We start from the raw sequence: 21552 nt of genomic DNA, 5'->3' as shown, positions 1-21552 counted from the left end.
CCAGCCTACAGACGACTTCTCAAACTCACCAAGGCTCCAGTTATAACTGTAAAAACATGGACCAAAGAGGCAGAATCAATGCTTCAGGACTGTTTTCAGTGCACAGACTGGAGTGTGTTCAAAGATGCAGCCTCCCATGGATCCCACACTGATATTGATATGTATGCATCAGCAGTCACTAGCTACATCAGCAAATGTAGATACGCAAACTCCCAAATCAAAAACCTTGGATGAACACTGAGATCCGCTCCCTGCTCAAAGCCTGTGATGCAGCCTTCAAATCTGGTAATGAGGAAGAACTGAGAGGGGCTAGGAAAAAATTAAGAGCTGGCATAAAATCTGCCAAGAAACAGTACAAATCCCAAATAAAACACCACTACAACACCAACACTAACCCACGACGCATGTGGCGAGACATAAATACGATCACAAGCTACAAGAGCAAAACAAGCCCTGTAAGCGCTACTGACCCCTCTCTTCCAATCAAGCTTAACACCTTCCACGCACGCTTCGAAACTCAAAACCCTGAACCAACCACCTGGACCACTGACTCCCCTACCACCCCACCCCCCACACTATCCAACCTAGATGTGTGGAAATCACTAAGTAGAGTGGACACACATAAAGCCGCTGGACCTGATGGTATCCCTGGCCTGGTACTCAGAACATGTGCCTGGCAGATAGCTGAAGTTTGTACCGACATCTTCAACATGTCCTTGGCCCAGGCCACTGTACCTAGTTGCTTCAAGACGACCACCATCATGCCAGTACCGAAAAAATCAGCCCCCACATGCCTAAATGACTACTGCCCTATTGCACTCACCCCCATCATAATGAAGTGCTTTGAAAAACTACTTATTCCGCACATTAAAGCCGGCATTCCAAAAACACTCGATCCTCTCCAGTTTGCCTATCGCACAAACCGCTCCACAGAGGATGCAATCTCTATAGCTTTACACAGCACACTAACCCACCTGGATAAAAGGAACACCTATACATGAATGCTGTTCATTGACTTTAGCTCAGCATTTAACACCATCATACCCATAAAACTTTCTACCAAACTCAGGGCTCTAGGTTTAGATACAACCCTCTGGAGCTGGATCCTAGACTTCCTCACCAGCAGACCCCAGACTGTCAGGATTGGCAACCTCATCTCCAACACACTCACCCTTAACACTGGTGCCCCTCAAGACTGTGTGCTCAGCCCACTGCTTTACTCCCTGTTCACCCACGACTGTACTGCTTCAGCACAAACACCATCATCAAGTATGCTGACGATACCACAGTCGTGGGCCTGATCACTGACAATGATGAGACTGCCTACAGGGAGGAGATAAAACAACTTGCAGACTGGTACCGAACCAACAACCTATGTCTCAACATCAGCAAAACCAAAGAGCTGATTGTTGACTTCAGAAGACAAGGAAAAGTTCATTCCCTATCTACATAGAAGGGTCTGTGGTGGAGATAGTGAATAACTTCAAATTCCTAGGTGTTCAAATCTCTAAGGACCTTACATGGACACTGAACACCTCCAGTCTCATCAAGAAGGCACAACAGCGGCTGTACTTCCTGAGAAGGCTGAAGAAAATACACCTACATCCACTGATCCTCACCAACTTCTACAGATGTACAATGGAGAGCATACCGACCAGCTGCATCACAGTCTGGTACGGCAACTGCACCGCATCCGACCGCAAGGCACTACAGTGGGTGGTCAAAACTGCCCAACACATTATCAGTAGTGCCTTACCATCCATCCAGGAAATATACAACAATAGGAGTCTGGGTGGTATCCCATCAGGCCCTGTAGACTTACGGATTTCCACGGAGTTTAGTGCCACTGTAGCCAGTCTAACCATGGCACAATTCCCAACCCACTTGATTCCACTCTTCTCAGTAGAGGAGTATGTGACATTAAACCCATCGCTCATAGCTCACCCAGAAGGCAATCCAAGATTGAATTCGGTTCCAAATCTTGAGATGGGTATGGCTACCAAAGCTATCCATTGGCTGTGTTTAAACGATTCACCTATGAAGGGTGTAAAGCTACTAACGAGCAGAGGGAGGTTAATGAACCCCATGAAGAGCAGGTGGGACCTATATGGCTGGTCAACACACCACATTTAACTGTCACTATGACTTGTGACAGGCATGATACAGCTACCGCAATGCAGCTACCTAATCAAACAGTTTCCTGTAAGTTCCCGAGGAGGCCATAGTACAGCTTGGTGACTTAACATTGTACAGTTCTAGAACCAGACAATATAAGACCAAACTTGAGGTCATGGATGCCTTCAGGTGCCACACTATTGAATTGGATAGAAATCCAAGAAACAGTAAGCCCTGAAGAGGTACAGGTAGTTAGTTTGCTTTAATGGAACAAACCTCCAAACCACCCTAGCAGATACCCAACACAGGTGTCGTGGTTTATCGGAGGGGCTGGGAACAGGAACCGGTGTTATTGTAACACTGCTGCTGGGAAGCTGGATCATGACTGACAGTGTAATCTGAATGCTGTACTCTCACATCAAGATGTACTCCGGGTAGCATGAATCAGTCAAAGGTAGCATGTCAAAAGAAAGGAAGTTACTTCTTCCCCAATATCTGCCTACAGAGGTATCAGATATTGACAGTGAACTTCCTGGTGTGTAATTCCTAGACTGAGATGATGTCTCCTACCTTGCTTATACATACAGATGCAGCCATTCAAAATGGGTGAGGTATTTCGCGGCATACCCCGGTGGGCGTGTCGCGGTGTCACGTATCATTTGACGCTCTGCTGGAAACTATCCGGCTTCGCCTTGTAAAACCACCAGGGGGAGCTTAACCTCTCATTTACAGCATTTGAGCCTTTAATTTTGAACTGTGTATTACAGCATCTTAATCATCAGTCATTAAAATGTTGGTATATTTTATGAAAGCAAGATTGCTCAGTTGGACAAAAGTACACAACCTACCTTTATCAGAAATATTTATGCATCAAAGCCTTTACTGAAGATATTACTAATAGTATTAATAATGGATGACTTTGGACAAGCTGTATACTTGGAAAAATACACACCGGTATTCCATTTCTCCCTAAACATTGTAAGCTTCGAAGTCTTTAACTAACGTGATACCGGAGTCAACAAGCATACTTTTAGAATTTGATTAAAAGGGAATATAATATGGAATCGCGTATCTCAAGAATTTAATAACGGTATGATTATATCCGTGTACTGCGGCAGGGCTGTGTAGGGCTGTTTCGCCTCCCTGTTCATGCGAGCTGTCTTGTAGCCTACTGGTCTAGGTGCGTGACTGCCAACTGACAGGTTGTGTTTTCGAATCCAGCTGGTGCTTGACTTTTCATTTTTATTTATTTTTTAAGCGCATAACATAAACATATTACCGTATGCAAACCCTATTTTTTCTTTAGTTTTGTATTTAACTTCTTATATGATAGTCAGACTTAATGTATATTTGAACAAAGAAAATATATTTTTAGAAGATTTTACATTAAGCACTTAAAATTAATATGGTTAATAATAGTAAACTGTAACATGTTAAAGACTTCGAAGCTTACAATGTTTAGGGAGAAATGGAATACTGGTGTGTATTTTTTTCTTTAAAGTACCAAGACCAGCTATATACTGTATGTTTACGTTTATGGCCTTCACACGCGTTACAGTATGCTCCTATTCTTTTTATGCTCAGCTACTAAGATTTCCCTTCAGTGGTAAAATTCAATATCTACAACAGGCACAGTAAAGACGTTTACAGTAAGTCTTTCTACGACAGACCAACGGACCACGAGTGCCCCTGTTGGTCAAACAATTACCTGCGGTACGTGTCTGTACCTCTCACTTTGAATGGCTGCATCTTTACATGTGGATCTTGGTGATAGACTACAGTTCTGCCTTTAACACAATAGACCCCCAGAGTCTCTTTCACAAGATAATGGACATGGGTGTTAATCCTGCCGTGTGTTTCTGGTGTCTAGATTTTTATCAGGCTGGAGGCAGATGGTCAAACTACATCAGAATCTCTCACAGCCACTGGTTTTAAATACAGGAGCCCCCTAAGTCTGTCCCCATTTCTGTACTCCTTGTACAATACTGACTGTGTCTACTACCAAGTCTGTGAAATCCATCAAGTTCAGAAAGAGCTAATGACAAAAAACACACAGTCTCTGTACAGGAAGGAGATAAGTGCTTTGGTGACCTGGTGCGGTCAAAACAATCTCCAGCTCAATGTTAGTTTACCAAAGAGGTCCTTTTTCATTAAAGGTGTTACAGAAATGAACTATAGCCTGTTGTGAGTGATGGTCAGATAGTAAGGAAATAAAGGGAAAGAGTGGTATATTGCAACACAACGGGGGCTCCGGCGGGCGCCCTTGCCGCATCTGGTCGGCCCCATCCCGACTGGAGGCTTGAACCCACGACTTCCGCGTCTCTCTGCAGCGACCTAGCCCCGTGAGCTAAAGAGAGATCTCTCTACAGTCCAGTAGCTGTAGTCCTGCTATCACAGGGAAGGGCGGTGACGTCACCTGCTCTGGTACGCCGGCTCTTACACACAGTGCTTGTCGGCCATAAGCGTTACAATAAAGAAAATAAAAGGAAGAAAATTATATTAATTAGATAAGAAGAAAGATGTCCACTAACGTTGGGGGAATTGTGTTTTATCTGATCCTGAACTGCACACAGAAGCGTTTCTTCAAGAGATTGTAGTTGATATTTTATCACAAATCTGAGTGGAGCAGCTAAAGAGTGGTGTGTGCCTCAGTTTAAGAATTTAAGAATTTAAATTTATTTTAAATTTAATTCAATTTATTTTAAGTTTTACATGAAATCCTGCATTGTTAAGAATGTACATTATTATGTTGTTGTAAGTAAACCGTGGATATAAATTTTCAGTTGAACATTATTCACACACGAACTGTGCAGCTCGCAGGTGATTCACTCATCCTGACTAGGTGGCGCTAGAAGGTGCAGTAAGTTTATATAGGGTTGCAGAAACTCCTCTTTCTTAGCCTAGCTCCTCGATTGTTTTGAATCCGCGGCAGCGCTAACGAATGTCGTCATTATGCTGCGCGGTTGTGCAGATATTTTTCCTTTTGGTAGTGATTCAGTCATTTCAGATGAGTAATAAAGGTTTTTCGGATTAAAATAAACTTTCAGCTAGTCAGTACGCTACCTGATGATAGTTGTGTCCGTGTTTGAACAGATCAGAGGATTCAAAGAGAGATCTGTGCATATAAATAGAATAAAAATTTAAAAAATAGTTTACCTCGGTCAGCAATTGTTTCCGACCGGCTCTGAAGAAGGATGGCGGAGTGCTTGTTAAATCTGCAAACCGAGCTTCACTCTTTCATGGAGATTTTACTCAAATCCATCGTGTACGAATTGTCAGACGTTTTCCGAAACAGGATGCGTGACTCTGAAGACGAGTTTCAAGACAAACTCCGCAGAATCTCCCAGATTCTGGTGAGACGGGCAGTGTTTAGAATCACACAGTGTGTGGAGGACAGTTTCGGGAGTGAAATGGCGCAGCTGAAGAAGGAAAACGAGAGCCTGAAGCGGAGATTGCAGTTGTGGGAGAAGTGGTCGGGAGCAGGGGGAGATCTAGGACAGACGGATCATTTTGGACACACGCTTCCGTATGAGATCACTGCAGAACTAAAAGAAGAAATGGACACGAAACTGGAGCTGTTAGGTTAGTGCAGTGTCTTGTATGAAGTCTGTGTGTGTGTGTTTAAAAACAGTGTCTTTAATTTTCTCACTGGTGAGATGCAGAGGGAAGTAGGTAAGATGTAGCAACGGGTTATGGTTATGAAAACATCTGTAATATAGTAACAGGGCTGAAAACATGACATTCAGACTAGGGGTGGGGAAAACAATCGATTCATAGATGCATCGTGATTCTCTCTTATATGACTCTGCATTTATGCACAAAACTCTATAATCGATCTTTATTTTTTATATGTACAGTATTAAACCTTTCAGATAAAAACAATACAACGTAAAGTAAAGGAAAAATAGAGCAAATAATAATGGTTTAGTTTTGGGGGGCTTAAGACGAAACGAATTGCGTGGTGAAACGTAAAACGTGTAGGTTAACAATGCGCCATCCTTACATTTGAACTAAGCTAAGCTACCCGGTTTGTGAAGATGGACAAACTCCGGCCTGCACCCTCCGCTTGGAAAGCCACCGTATGGGCACATTTTGGATTTTATTAAGTAAAAGGTAAAAATGAACTGGATAAGAGCCATGCAGTGTGTGTGCAAGCTGTTTCATAACAAGATAAAATAGGGAATACAACGAACATGCGAAATCTATGGAAGCCAGTTTCCGCCAGGGAGTAAAAAAAACGCGCTATGGTATCTCGCAATTGCGACCTTATATCCCAAATTGCGTCTTAAAAACTCAGAATTCCGACTTTATATCTCAGAATTGCGACTTCGAAATACTCCACATTTTATTTTCTGTCCTTTAGTTATTGTAACGGATTCGGGTTCTAGGGCTTGTACCCTCACCGCTCACATCCTAGTTCGTGCCTCACTGCATTGACTCGAATCCAGGTCTTGCCAGCTGAGCTCAAGAGCTAAACCGTCTTTATCCCCGCCGGACAACATCCCTGTTAAGCGCAGGGGAGGGCGGTGCCGTCACCACACTGCAACCAGATCGTGCAGGATCATACGATCTATAGGCCTGAAGACTTGTCAAGTGCTCTGATCAAATTAATTACACTAATTTTTATGGAATCCCATTTCCGCCAGGGAGGCTTCAATAGTACCCGGATGAAATATTGCCTTTTGATTCTTTAAATTTCGAATATAATTTAAGTAAAAAAGGAATTGTACTTTAAAAGCATTAATAGAGGGAGCAGTATTAGACCATTTACTTTTCTGGACAAAGTATTTCACCAATATAATTAACAGATTAATAATAAGAACATTTCCTCTATCCAAATCAGATCTGAATAAATTAAAAAATAAAATATCAAAATCTTTAAATTTAACATTTACCTTTAAATGTTTAGCAATAAGATTTTGAAACTCTATCCAAAACAATTTTGGTACAATTCCTTTTGTATTTAAAAAAGAAGGTCTTCTTTAGTTCAGCTGGCAAAACCTGGGTTCGTGCCCATGCAGTGAGGCACGAACTAGGGTGGGAGCAGCGAGGGCACAAGCCCTAGAACCCGAATCAATCACAAAACAAAAGGACAGACAATGAAATGTGGGCCATTTTGAAGTCGCAATTCCGAGATACAAAGTCGTAATTGTGAGATATCTTAGTATGTTTTTTTTTACAACCTGGCGGAAATGGGTTTCCATCACATTTCACGTTTCCATCCGGAGATGGAGGAAAAATGGCCTGTTCTTGTTGCTGCTGAACAGAGTACCCTCGAGCAAATGTCAAAGGTTCCACATAGTTCAGAGAGGGCGAAGTGAATCACCAGGTCTATAGCACGTTTTATCGCAAAAGATTTGTGCCCCTACACCATTGTTGAAAACCCGGGCTTTCACTTAATGATGCGAACACTGGAGTCGAGGTACAACATACAGTCTAGGCGAGAGAGTTTTCTCCACAGGAGGGGATATAGTTACAACAGCGCAGATCACTTACACCAGAGCATGAAGACCTGCTCCTTGTCTTACACAATAATTTACACATTCCAGCATTCACCAGCTAAACATATTACAATGTTGCACTTCTGTGCAATATTATGATTTCATTTTGGCCTTCTATTTCATTTCTCAGTTGTTTATTGTTTTATATGATGTTTAACAACAAAATATTGTTTTGTATGAGAGGTTCTAGAGATTTTTATATATTTTGTATAAAAGCCATTCTTGATTTTGATACACTACAGAACAGAATGTTTTGATACAAAACATTTTTGTTGGGGGGTGGTCTATGCCTGTTGTTTATCTAACAGGAAGATTTGGTTTGAAAAGAAATGTATAAATAGTAGCACCTTTATGTTAAGTGATTCGGGACACGCTGAAGTCCATGTTATTTTAAACAAAGGATGCTACTAAAGACACAATTTCTTTCTCTTGTTGACTCTTTATAATGCTGGAAAATATGATGATACATGTAACCTGCCAGTTGGCTCATTTCCATTTCTTACTATATTGAGTCAATAAAAGATAATGGAAATAAATTCAGCCGAGTGAATAGCATTTACTATGATTCTAAAGCAGCAAGTAGTCACACAGTAAGAAAAAAAATCATCATGTATAGAAAAAAAATTGGGATGCATCGAGAATCGATCTATAATTACATTGTGGAACCCTGAATCGAAATCGAATCCAATCATGAGGTGCCTAGAGATTGCCACCCAGACTAACATTGACTCATATATTTACTTATTAGAGAAACACTGTAAATTTTCGTTATGGTGGTCTGGTTTAGATTTTTTTGAGTATTAACAACAATTATACATTTTATTTGAAATGTTTTGCATTATTGGTATCTATTTTAATGGAATGATTACTTTTGATATGTTGTCTGACCAGGAAAACGTACTCATTTCCCTGTGAAAATGTGTTATTTTCAGTGCTTATTAGTTGTGATTAATTAAAAAAATAGCGATTTATGTAGTGAGTTTATGTTCTGTTTAGAAAAATATTGGGGCATTTGGTTCAGTAACTGGAAAATTAATGAGGAATTACTGTATTACTGTAGTAAAGAAGGAAATAATTTTTCCTGTGAAACTTCAGGCGATAGAAAGGATTTGTAGGCTGCACATTACCTCTTTTATTACCCAGTTAACACTTTCTATAGAGTTTGTTGTGTTTACTGCTGTCCCAGGGGTATTAACTGTCATGAACATGCAGAGGTGTTTCTAACTGTGACAGTTCAGGACTCTGAAGGGAGACTGAGCTGTTCTCATGACTACAGGTGTCAGGACTCTTCTCCCTAGACAGGCTACCAGATCCCACAGCCCCTAGAAAACTGCTGGAGTCAGTAACTGCAGTTTTATTCTTCTAGCTACTACAGCAGAGTCAGTATCACCTCTACACACTTCAGAAAAGGAACAGCACAAGAAAAGGTATCCATAAGGCACATTCACAGAGAAAATGGATTCACACAGTAGTCCTGTGGAATCAGGTGAAGAAAAGTCTCTCTTCATCACTGTCCTGTTAGAAACAATAGCAACACAATCTTCTGACAAACACCTTCTTTCTTCACTGATCATCCTTCAATAAAGAGACACACACCAGGGTTTTCTTCCACATGGCTACACTCTGTACTCCTCAAGAGTTCTCACTCAGCACAAGTTGGCCATCCAGGCATGTTTCCTGCTTGTACACTTTTAAAAAAAACTCACACCCTGTCAACCTGTATACAACACCCCTTCCTCCCCCAGCATATCTGACACTCTGAAACCAGCCAATATTCAACACTCCTACAGCCCTCAACATTTCTCTCACTTTCAGGCCACAGGCCAGCCTGTATACAACACTCCTGCAACCCCAAGTGTCTCTCATCTCCAATGTCAGTCTGTGTACTGCAACCCCAGCATGTCTCTCTTTAACAGATCACCATGGATGGTTGTAGTGTTGGGGAAATCTGTCACTTTAAGCCCCAGTGATAACCTTTCTTTGTGCGTTTGTGCAAATTGGATGCCTCACTTAACATCTTTAGACCCTGCAGCATCTCTAGACGTTTACTCTCAGATTTTAGACCATTTTGAGAGCCAAGTCACCTGTCATTCACATGGCATCACAATGCCAGTGTGTAACCTTTCCACAACCTTTCTCTGTCTTCAACAAGCAATCAACCCACATTTCCTTACGGTGTCCTCTCTCTGTTTAAAAGAATGCACCATGTAGCACCTCAAGCCCTTAACATACAGATTCAGAGTATCAGTGGACTAACGACACTTTTTCAATCATATTGCCGAATCATGACCATAAGAGAACTTTCTCCCACAAGTTCCCTTGATGACACCCATAGAAATAGAGAGAAAGCCTATGGTCTTACCATGCTGACCTGAAAGTATATGCCCTGCTATTCAGTCACTAAGAATTATAGCAATGTTTGCCTAACCTGCAGCATTAAGATAGAATCTTATGAGAGCGGCGCTTTTAATTTAAGGATGTCCAGAACTCCTACCTTCAGAGCTGGGCTAGGTAAGAGCTAACCTTGACATCTCTTCTACTGGCAAAACCTCATACTGGGATTCCTTTACCTTCAGAGTCACCCTCAGGGAGAGCTTACCTTTGCTCCTAACATCACTACTGGTTCAGTCTTAAGTCAGAGTCATAGCTAGTCATAGTGTCGTACTTGAGCCAGATCTCCAATCTGTTTATTCTTCATACTGATATAATACTGATGTGCTCACCTTCAACCACTTACCAAAGAGCAATAACCTTTCTCTCTTTTTACAATTCCCTCCGGAACTGTTTAATGTAACAGACCTTTCATGATCCCTTATTATGAGTTCACAGTATCCTCTGAGAGTGTCATTTTAACTTTCTACCTTAGAGGGAAAATGACTTCCTCTGAAGTCACTCTAAAATTGTAACTAATCACCGAGGCCTTTACCCGTAGACTTCAAGCCCAGTGATCCTGATACCTTCTGATACCATAACCAGGTTGTCCCTCAGTTAAGTGGCTAATCATTAAAAACCGAAGCATAACCCTTCTTCTTTCATCATTACCTAACCAGCAAGACAAGAAATCTCTTTCAAAGTCTGTACTTTAGGCTAAGTCATGTCCTCGACATCATTAGCTTCCAGAGGAATTAACTTTCTCCCTTTTCAGCCACTCAGATAAGTACTGTATCCTGATTCCCTGTTTCAATTAACCTGCTGAGTTTGTCTTTTCCGAGATTAGTGATTTAAAACTCCACTTTGCAGGTTTTTTAAATTAATGACCTCCTCCGAGGTTGTTGATTTAAACCATCCCCTCATGGGGTTTTGTAGAGGAAAACCTTGATGACACGTAATCATTAAGGAGCTAAGTGCTATCATATAATAGTTTTTTTGATGTGACAGTCTCCTCAGGCTATTATTAATTTGTGAACACAGAGTCAGCCCTCAAACTTCTAGAATCTACCTTCAAAGGTTGATGTCAGTGTACGTCAGTAGGCAGAAACATATTCAATCCACAGATACAAGTCAGAAATTCTAACGTACTGATCTTCATGCTGACTCAAACAGTTAGCTGTTCCTACTGCTCTTACTTTACCAAATGGTGCCTTACATGTTCAGTACACACCACAGAATGTTAAATACTAGCCATTGTGAATACTATGGCTGTCAGGCGGTCGTACATAACCCTCCACCCATACTCAAAACTCATATTAGTGTATGAGAAAGGGAAGCTGCTTCCCCCTCGCAACTCAGCCGAGGTTCCTGACTACTTCCCAGCCCACAGATTTCCTGAGCCACCAGCTTGTGGTTATTCCAGCTAAGACTGCTGTGCTTCCTGGGCTTACTGGGGCAGACACTAACCTAGGACTGACAGTCTAGCTTGTTCTTTATGAGAAATACTGCATCCATGATTACAGAAACACCCACAGCAATGGCTCATTAATTTAACAATTACCTTCAGCTGTGGTTGCCTAGTAACCTACTGTTATGCCGCGGGTGCTCAGGCTGACAGCTGTGCCTTAAACAGGCAGGCAATCCAACTGCAGATGCTGGGCAATTTCCGGAAACTGCTTAAGATAGCCAAGGAGAGAAGGCAAAGAAAAGGTGGAGAGAAGATGCTCTGAATAAGCAAGCAGATAGAGCTCAATCCAGACAGGGAAAAGACTAGTTCTACAGGGAGGAAAATGAGCCCTGGGAAGTTTTTGGCAGAACAGGGTCAGGGCTAATTCTGCAGTCAGGTGTTCAGACTTGTAAGTCACGAACAGGGATTTTTCTAAGTTTTGTTTGAAAGAACCAAGAGACGCGATGACTAAACAGAGTGTTACACTCTCTGGGATCTCAAATAACAGAGCGTCTTGCCCATGGCAGTTCAGGTCTTTTATAGATGGTCAGGGTTGATTAGATGAGGGGCCATCTTGATAGAATGATGGGCGAATTGTTACACGACTCAAGCGTGTAATAATTGGAGCCCTATGAGGAATGCGTTCATATGGGGAAGGACTGCATTCCCACGTGTCTACCATGCGACGTGAACCGCTACCTACTCATACACCTTTGTAATGAGTGATCTGTCTACCTGACAGACACACCACATACACTTCAGACAACTTTCCACCAGCTTGAATTAGGAAGAGAGAGATAATTGTGTCCTGAGATCATATTGTTTCCTTTTTTTTTGCTTGCTCCATATTCTGATTTTAATTTTAGGTCTCCCACCTCAGGTGACATGAGTTTGAGCTATGAGTTTTAGTCAAATTCGCTAAGATAAATTAAAGCAGGAAAAAAATTAAAGCAGGAAAAATGTTTAAAAATCGCATTCTGGGTTTGTTATCCCAATTTGTTCGTACCATACACATAGCTAATGTTAGGGTAGCTACCGCCATATTTAACAGATCCCCCTGGATCTTAGCTGAGCATGGAGGAAATTTGCCACATTAATCTCTGGCAATAACCTTTTTTGAAACATCTGAACTGGACACCTCATTGAGCTATGATGCATAGTATGGAGCAGCAGTGGAATCCTTCGTCTATCAATTTGTTTGTCTGGGGAAGCTCCTTAGGCATCTTCCCTTTACTGGCATCCCGACACGGAAAGAGACAAAGGGTGCTCTGCTGGAGAGAGCTTCCCCTGTTCTCAGTAACTTTAACCGTCTCCTCCTCCTATACGTCTCACTTCTAAATTCAGGAGTTGTAACCTTCCACTACTAATGTGTCATCACCAGACTGAGCTCTCCCTGAAATGAGTCATCTGTCTCTGTCAGCACTACTCTTCCTGTAGAACCGTCTGTCTGCAGTGTTGCTCATCCAGCTTCTCATTACGAGAGCTGGTATCTCACTGTCCCCAGTAAGGGTCTAGCTCCCTATAAGCTGAACATCAGGGACTGTCCATGAGCTCCAATACTCACTAAAATACCTGCCAGTGAAGACCTAGACTATTGACTGACTAAACTTTATATAGAAAATCAGAATTTATACTGGTGTCTCTCTCACGTAGGGCTAAACTTTATGCCACATTTTTACAGTCCGCAGTCTTGCTCTCATGCCCGGTCAGACTTCAATAAGACACTCCTGCAGCCAATAGTATCTCTCCAATGCCCAGCCAGACTGTATGCCACACTCCTGCAGATGTCCACACAAACATATTTTCATGGCAGTCCTCCACTTGCAGTCAGTGCCTCTCTTATCTTCCTTAACAAATTAATGTACTCTTTTACAGACTGTCTGTGTTCAGGGAGAATCTGTGCCGTCTCTGCATTCCATGAGAGGATGTAACACAGGATTTATAAATAGGAAAAAAAATGAAGAGGATAGCACACAATTATAGCTCATCCAAACAATGGTTCATTATACCTAGCAGTCCCTGCCTGACAGCCTGTCAAATTAAAAAGTTGCAGTTTTACTTTTTCATAAGGGTCCACCCTCTTCAGTGTCCAGCTTTTTAATTTATCAGCTGTCTTCTCCCAACTGACTAGGTAACTAATAAGGGTGGCAGATCACTGCCCACTGTATTCCCCTGCCATCTTGCCTCAACCTGTGAGCTATGTTTGCCACCCTATTTTTTTTCCCGGAGATTTATCTGATGTGTTTATGTTGATGCTAAATTTGTTTCTTTATTGATCATTCTAGATTAGGGCTGGCCGTTATGACCTCAAATCAATATCGTGATAATTTCCCACATTTACCTCAGTAATGATTAATTAAGGATACTTTTTTTGAAACCCTTAAAATTATATGATTACATGATATGCTAAAAGATCACATTTTAAATATGCAAAACTATTAAACTTGGTAAATGTCAGGCACTACAGTTTGAGAAAAATATTTTCTTGAGGGCATAACGTATCTCTTGTCAAGGGCTTGAACGAGTCTTTTGAAACCACTATGCTCCACTGTAGCTATGGGAACGATGTCCTTCACTATGTAGTATGTAATGGTGTTAGTTGTCCTGTTACATAAATCTTTTGCATATTGAATGGCATTAGTAAATGTTTATGTTAGAGGCAGTTGTTTGCGGGAGTCACTTTGGGCTTGAGTGCGTTTGTGAGTCTCTATTTTTTTTGGCCATGTACTCTTCTTATTCCACGACATTGTTGTGTTTCAAGTGATTTATCATTCAAGTGATTTATTAGTTACATGTTGCTTGTGTTACTTTTGGACGTAGAAATGGTTTTCCAACAGAGTTTACATCTGACTTCTCTTTGTCCAGGATCCAGTTTGCTGAAGCCAAAATATGACCAAATGATCGACACTGCATCTTTTTTAGATACCAGCGCATCTTCATTGTATTTGAGTCATCCTTGCCTGACTGGGGTCCAGCATAAGCGCTCATGTTGTCTCATAACCGGCACGCTTCTTTGTGTTGGACGAGGCAGAAGCATGTGACTGGATATGACAGCTGAGTGTTGTAGTTTTTTTAAGGGGACCTCTCATGAAAACACAGTGGGGAAAGCTTTTACCAAACATACCGACATAAGCAATATAAGGTCGGTGAGAGATTCTTATCGTCGGTATAGATAAAGTTTCGATATATCGTCCTGTCCTCTTCTAGGTGCTATAAAATCCTGAGATTTAGGCTCTCTGCTGTTTCCAATGACAACTTCCTGTTTAGAGGAGTAGTCGTGGCCCCAGGATTAGCAGAGAAATTTAAAGGACAGTGTTTTTCACGTTTGTCTGTGTAAATTTTGGTTTGTCCAGTATGTGCAGTGTTTTTTCTTTTCTTCCGAGGGAATCATTGTTAGTCGTTATTCAAATATTGGAGTAACACAAACATTAGAGTTTTCTTTATTCTGTCTTTGAAATCTTATCATGTTTAGTTTTCTTCTGTTTATTTTTTAATTTTACTCCCACTGGTGCCATGAGAGGAGGTTGCCTCCATCACTGTAACAGGTTTAAACTAGGTGGTAGTTCTTCAGGCTGTGTATTTGATTAGTTCAGTCTGAACTGAAGAGATAAAGACCTGGTAGCAGGAGGGGAGTTAGAATTCTGTCTGTGGCTGAGGTGTGCGTGACAGAAACAAGGTGGTGATTTTGCTGTTGCCGATAACCAAGACCCTTACACTGTGTTATTGACATTGAGTCTGTAATGAGTGGGTGCACTGGCCAGTATCAATTATTATTACACGTGAGTATTAGGTAGCATTAAGGTAGAGTATTTGCTCTCTCTTGTGTGATGTACTTGTGTAAGCTTTCTATTAGTGTCTTTTTCAAGTTAAACAGGATTTTTCTCTTAAGTTGATTTCTATTTTTTAAAACAATGTACAATATTTGTTGTGCAATAAATTGGCTTTGCGGATATGTTACTTGTTATAAATGTATTATGACATAATTGTAGATTTCAAATACATGGTTTATTTTTTTATTTGTATTTAAGACTGGAATTGAAATATTTGAATGCAATGTTTTAACATTGCCGTTATAGATGAAACATTTCTTTTTTAATTCTAGTTGGTAGCTGTGTAAGCATTCATAGGCTGCAAAGGAACAAGTAAGGGTTTATTCCATGATAAAAGAAAAGAAACACAACATTCGGCTGTGGAGCCTTCTTCAGGTGTGAGAAAGCCCTGTCTCTGGACTTTCCTCTCATTCATAGCCAGCAGCCATATCACCCTGCAAATAACAACTGGCAACCCACTGAAGCTAAGCAGGTGTTAGCCCGGTCAGTACCTGGTAAAAACTAAGGTTGTTGCTGGAAGAGGTGTTAGTGGGGCCAGCAGGGGGGCGCTCACCCTGCGGTCTATGTGGTTTGTAATGCCCCAGTATAGTGACAGGGAAACTATACATTAAAAAGGCACTGTCCTTCGGATGAGATGTAAAACTGAGGTCCTGACTCTCTGTGGTCATTTAAAATCCTAGGGTGTTTCTTGAAAGAGTAGGGGCGTAACCCCAGCGTCCTTGACAAATTTCCCATTGGCCCTTACCAGTCATGGCCTCCTAATAATCCCCTTCTATGAATTGGCTTCATTACTCTTTTCTCCTCCTCACTGATAACTGATGTGTGGTGGGTGTTCTGGTGCACTATGGCTGCCGTCGCATCATCCAGACGGATGCTGCACATTGGTGGTGGTCGGGGGAAGTCCCCACTTCCTGTAAAGCGCGTTGAGTGGAGTGTCCAGAAAAGCGCTATATAAGTATAAGCAATTGTTATTAATTATTATTATTATTCTCACACCCGAAAAAGGCATCACAGCCAAAATGTTTCATTTTTTCTCTTTTCAGCATGGAATAAATGTTTCTTTTTTGTTCATTCATGATAATTTATTCCTTAATCTTGACATATAACATCTTCTGTACATAAAAGATCAGAAGTTAACTTTTGCTGAATGATATTGTCTTGTATATTACTATGCGGGTACTTTATATTTTTAGTGGGGTTATGTGCTTTTGAACCTGACTTAAAGGCCTTGTCCTCTTGTCCTGTGTTTTCAGTTTCAGCATCCAGTGCTCTCCCCAATACTGGGGAAAGTGCTCCTTATGAACAGCAGCACAGTGAGGAGGAGTGGGGCTCCAGTCTGATGCAGGAGACAGAGCACATTGCTGCTGAAGGGGAAGAGAAATTCTATGAGCAGTACACGGAGAGCAGACGGAGTGTCGAGCATCCGGACTCTGTGCCCATGATGAAGACAGAATCTCAGAGTGAGACACCTCCTAGCCTCTTAGTATCTGAGGAATGTACAGAGAAGATTAATAATCTGGACACCAAGAATATTACTGAAAATTGTAATGATCTGGATTACGTTTCTGTTAAGGAGCAAAAAGAAGTACTAGATGATTTCAATCTTACAGAGCAGGATATGGAGCCCCAGTTGATTGACCCTGCAAAGCAGCAGATTGATGCACCTGGTGAAACAAAGTGGTGTCAAGTGAAGTCAAGTGATTTAATAACACACCAGTTCATTGCAGACCAGAGGAACAGAAACACTCGTTTAGCACCTTGTTCAGATAAAATGGAGAAAATGTCAATACAACACAAACATCAGAAATATTTTCATCAGTCAGTGAAATTAAATAAACACCAGAGCACTCACACAGGGAGGAAGACATTTAGTTGCACTCAGTGTGGGAAGAGATTTAATCTTTTAAGGCACTTAAAAACTCACCAACGCATTCACACAGGAAAGAAACCATTCAGCTGCAGTCAGTGTGGGAAGAGTTTTAGTATTTCAAGCAACTTAAAAACTCACCAACGCATTCACACAGGAGAGAAACCATTCAGCTGCAGTCAATGTGGGAAATGTTTTAGACAGTTGAGCACTTTAAAAACCCACCAGCGTATTCACACAGGGGAGAAACCTTTCATTTGCAGACAGTGTGGGAGGAGTTTTAGCCGGTCTTGCAACTTAAAAGCTCACCAGCTTATTCACACAGTGGATAGAGCATTCAGCTGCAGTCAGTGTGGAAAGCATTTTCGTCTTTTAAAACACTTAAAAGGTCACCAGCTTATTCACACAGGAAAGAAACCATTCAGTTGCAGTCAGTGTGAGAAGAGTTATTTTCATTTACACAAATTAAAAATCCACCAGCGCATTCACACAGGGGAGAGAGCATTCAGTTGCAGTCAGTGTGGGAAGAGTTTTACTCGGCCAGACACATTAAAAACCCACCAGCTTATCCACACAGGAGAGAAACCATTCATTTGTAGTCAGTGTGGAAAGAGTTTTAGTCTTTTAGAACACTTAAAAACCCACCAGCTTATTCATACAGGAGAAAAACCTTTCAGCTGCAGTCATTGTGGGAAATGTTTTAGTCGATCAAGCACCTTAAAAAGCCACCTGCGCACTCACACAGGGGAGAAACCATTTAGCTGCGGTCTGTGTGCGAGGAGTTTTAGTCGGTTAGGCTACTTAAAAACACACCAGCTTATTCACACAGGGGAGAAACCATTCAATTGCAGTCAGTGTGGGAAGACTTTTCGGGAGTCACGTACATTAAAAATGCACCAGCGCATTCACACAGGAGAGAGACCATTCAATTGCAGTCAGTGTGGGAAGAGTTTTAGGGTGTCACGCACTTTAAAAAACCACCAGCGCACTCACACAGGAGAGAAACCATTCAATTGTGGTCAGTGCGGGAAGAGTTTTAGTTTGGCGAGCAACTTAAAAATACATCAGCGCACTCACACTGGAGAGAAACCTTTCAGCTGCAGTCACTGTGGGAAGAGATTTAAACACTCAAGCACCTTAAAAACCCACCAGCTTATTCACACAAGAAAAACAGTGAACCTTTGCACAGAAGGCTAGAATTGGACAATGATTCATTAATATTGTACTTAAAAAAACATCTACATTTCTTCTATTTCTTTTCTAATCTGTTGTGGTATGGTCCAGACCTGAACTAAGCAAGTATCTGTTATCTGTGAAGCATGAAGATTTCAAAGAGCTATTTTAATTGCTCAAACACTTCTGTAATTTCTATTGCCAACAGATATTCTCTGACACATGAACTTGATTACCTTAGAGAGATTGATCTTTGAGTTTTGTTTTAAATGTGGTCATCTGCACATGCTGAGCAAGAGAGACACATTGTGCGGAGTGCTCTGGAGTGTTCACAGAGAGAGTGTGTGGCATTTCAGAGATACTGGAAGGCAGGGATAACCATTGTGTTATGTCTGGAAACCTCTGTTAAGGTTCTAATGCATCACCATTCCCCGCGTGACGCAAGCAAAGTATAATTCTTATCTTTATAGCGTGCTTGTTTGAGAGCTGGCAACCAGACCGCTGAAGGGTACATTTATAGCCAGCAGTCATGTCACCCTGAAACACACATCTAGTAACCCACTGTAGCTAGGCACGTGTGAGCCTGCTCAGTACCTGGATGAGATGCCTCCTGAGAAAAACTAAGGTTACTGCTGGAAGAGGTGTTAGTGGGGCCTGCAGGGGCACACCCTGTGGTCTGTGTGGGTCCTAATGCCCAAGATGAGACATAAAACTGAGGTCCTGACTCTCTGTGGTCATTAAAAATCCCAGGGTATTTCTCAAAAACAGCAGGGGTGTAACCTTGGTGTCCTGGACAAATTTACCATTGGCTTTACCAATCATTGCCTCCTAATAATCCCCAGCTATGAATTGGCTTCATCACTCTGTTCTCCCCTTTGATAGCTGATGTGTGGTGAACGTTCTTGCACACTGTAGCGGTGAGGCTTATTAATAAAAAAGAATTAAGTGTTCTGAGCTTTCCCAAATGGTCCCATCTCTGTTCATCTCTGTGGTGCAGCCACAGAGAAACTATTCATGCAGGCTGATTTAAGGTTTCCTTTGATAAGGTTTCCTAGGACAGCTCCCAAAGGGGGATGCACTTAGCTAGGCCTGGCTATCATGATCAATGGTCATCCATTGGCGCCTATCTGTCTAGGGAGTGCCAGTTGGACTGCATTACTAAGTGTCAGGAGTAAGTGACTCATATCTCACCTTGATCAACCAATCAGGGACTGGTAGGGCCGAGTAACCCACATGGGACTCTGATGCCCATGGAACTTTCAGCCAATCAATGAGCTGAAGTTCCTCCAGGTAAAAACAGGCAACACAGAGAGCCTGTGAGATTCAGATTCAACGAGATTCAGATGGAGATTGAGATTGAGATTCAGATTCAACAATTCTAAAGGGAATTCAAAGGAGAATCCCAAGGGCAGGACATTCTCGCAGCGCGCCTCCTGACCATCCTGAGACTCAGCCCGGACAACCACGGAACGGCCAGTGTGTCCGAGTGCCAGAACTTTCCTTTGTTCTAAGAGTCTAGAGTGGAGGTTGCCAGAGAGTAACCAGCAGCAGGCCTCGTGAACAGGTCGGAACTGTGGAAAGCTGAATCACTATTCAGAATTAGCTCTTCATCAGGAACAAACCGGTCCTCTTCCTGACTTGCTGGGACCCACAGTCGTCTTTTCTCCTGTGCACAAACTTTGCTAGTTAAAGCCAACACTAACTAGCCGGTCAGTGAGCATCAGCAGCACACCGTCGCAAGCCGCACAGCACAGCCTGGCACGGAGCCAGAGAGCGCGGATTGGACAGCAACAGCCTGTAACTGTTTCTTTGTGACCGCAGGAGATCTGAATCCCCTAAGATTGGATGAGTACTCAACTTCAATGCATTACAGCTTGAGAATTCAATTGTTATCCAAACCAGTTGATATCAATTTAATTCCTAAGAGTTATGTACTTGTTTGAGTATCTAATGTAGAAGTTATAACCAAGTTCATTTACGAAACGGTCTTAATGAATGATATACTGAACGTATGTCCTCTTGATATGTGTAACTCTTTGTAACTGACCGAATATACCTTTTGTATTCTGATAACCCTCTCGATAAGATCTGTTAGGTTTATATGCATATTCTATGTATTAATAAATGTATCCTCGTGTATTAGTACCTGTGTGTGCGCGTTGTTTGAGTTATGTCGCATGGTTGGATTCTAAAGCCATCAAAAGAATCAACTTTGTGATTTACTGCTACAATTTATAATTGTCTCAGTAAATGCCCAAACCCTACAGAACTGGTGCCTTCAGAGAGCACATTACAACACTGTCTGCTGTAACATCATCCAGGTGGATGCTGCACATTGGTGGTGGTGGATGAGAATCCCTCTTACCTGTAAAGCACTTTGAGTGGAGTGTTCAGAAAAGCGCTATATAAATGTGAGCAATTGTTAATAATTATTATTTACTAAGACTCATTTGATGTACAACGTCAGGATTTTGTGGATTCCTGTCACAAGATCACACATGCTTCCACGTAGGTATGACAAAAAGCGTGTCTGTCTCACCAAGTCACCGTGATGGTATAGTGGTCAGTCCTTTGCACAGTGACCGCAATACCCCCACTTTGAATCCAGGTGACATCAGCCAAAGACAAGAGAGCTTCCTTCATCTGTTATTTGAGTGAAGGTGGGGAAACCATCTGTGTACTGCAAACAATCATTGAATTGATGTGCTGTCCTACATAAGTGATGCGAAGAAACACTGCTTTACAGAGAAGCACTGCCTGAGTTTACCGTTGGTAAGCTGAAGACCAGTCCGACCTCTTCAGTGACTCTAAAACTCTTAATCTCATGGTTGTGAATTCAAGCTCCACGCTGACAAGAAATTCCATATTTAATTATACGATTTACTTGCATTCTAATACAAATAAATATTATTAAACATTTCCCTATACTAGTTTCACTGTGACTTTGCAGGTGACATGTTCTTTATGAAAATAATGTTTCTTATGCGATCAATAACCACACCAGAAAAAAAATACTGGAAAGAAATGGCATGCCACTAAGGACATTCATTAAGTAAAGCAGAGACATAATGAGAAAATCGGCATAAAGGAAATGTTAATCACTTTGCATGTTCTTTAGCATTTTTTATATACCGAAATAAGTTTAAGGTATTCTAGTCTCTGTACCATTTGTAGATAATCTAAACAAAATCACAGTACAGTACATGCAGTGAGAAGCTCATGCAACGAATACTATTAATCATGATGAGA

At 41.6% G+C, this 21552-nt stretch overlaps 1 protein-coding gene across 1 annotated transcript; it reads left to right on the top strand.

The window, feature by feature from the left end:
- The first annotated feature begins 5081 nt into the window (after positions 1-5081).
- LOC102684499 (oocyte zinc finger protein XlCOF6-like) lies at positions 5082-20218 on the top strand. The gene is made up of 2 exons (XM_015339315.2): positions 5082-5697; positions 16517-20218. The coding sequence occupies exons 1-2, from the start codon at positions 5310-5312 to the stop codon at positions 18325-18327; spliced, it is 2199 nt and encodes a 732-aa protein (XP_015194801.1). The 5' UTR covers positions 5082-5309; the 3' UTR covers positions 18328-20218.
- Positions 20219-21552: the final 1334 nt, after the last annotated feature.

This window comes from Lepisosteus oculatus, chromosome 25 (genome assembly GCF_040954835.1).
Source record: "Lepisosteus oculatus isolate fLepOcu1 chromosome 25, fLepOcu1.hap2, whole genome shotgun sequence".
Taxonomy (NCBI): Eukaryota; Metazoa; Chordata; class Actinopteri; order Semionotiformes; family Lepisosteidae; genus Lepisosteus; species Lepisosteus oculatus.
The sequence above is the reverse complement of the archived record's forward strand: the minus strand, read 5'-3'. Positions and strand labels throughout refer to the sequence as shown.

Bases quoted from the DNA above. Each gene is read 5' to 3' on its own strand.
- LOC102684499 (XM_015339315.2), top strand. From the start codon at position 5,310: ATGGCGGAGTGCTTGTTAAATCTGCAAACCGAGCTTCACTCTTTCATG. The intron at 5,698-16,516 runs GTTAGTGCAGTG...CTGTGTTTTCAG, and splicing joins CACGAAACTGGAGCTGTTAG to TTTCAGCATCCAGTGCTCTC.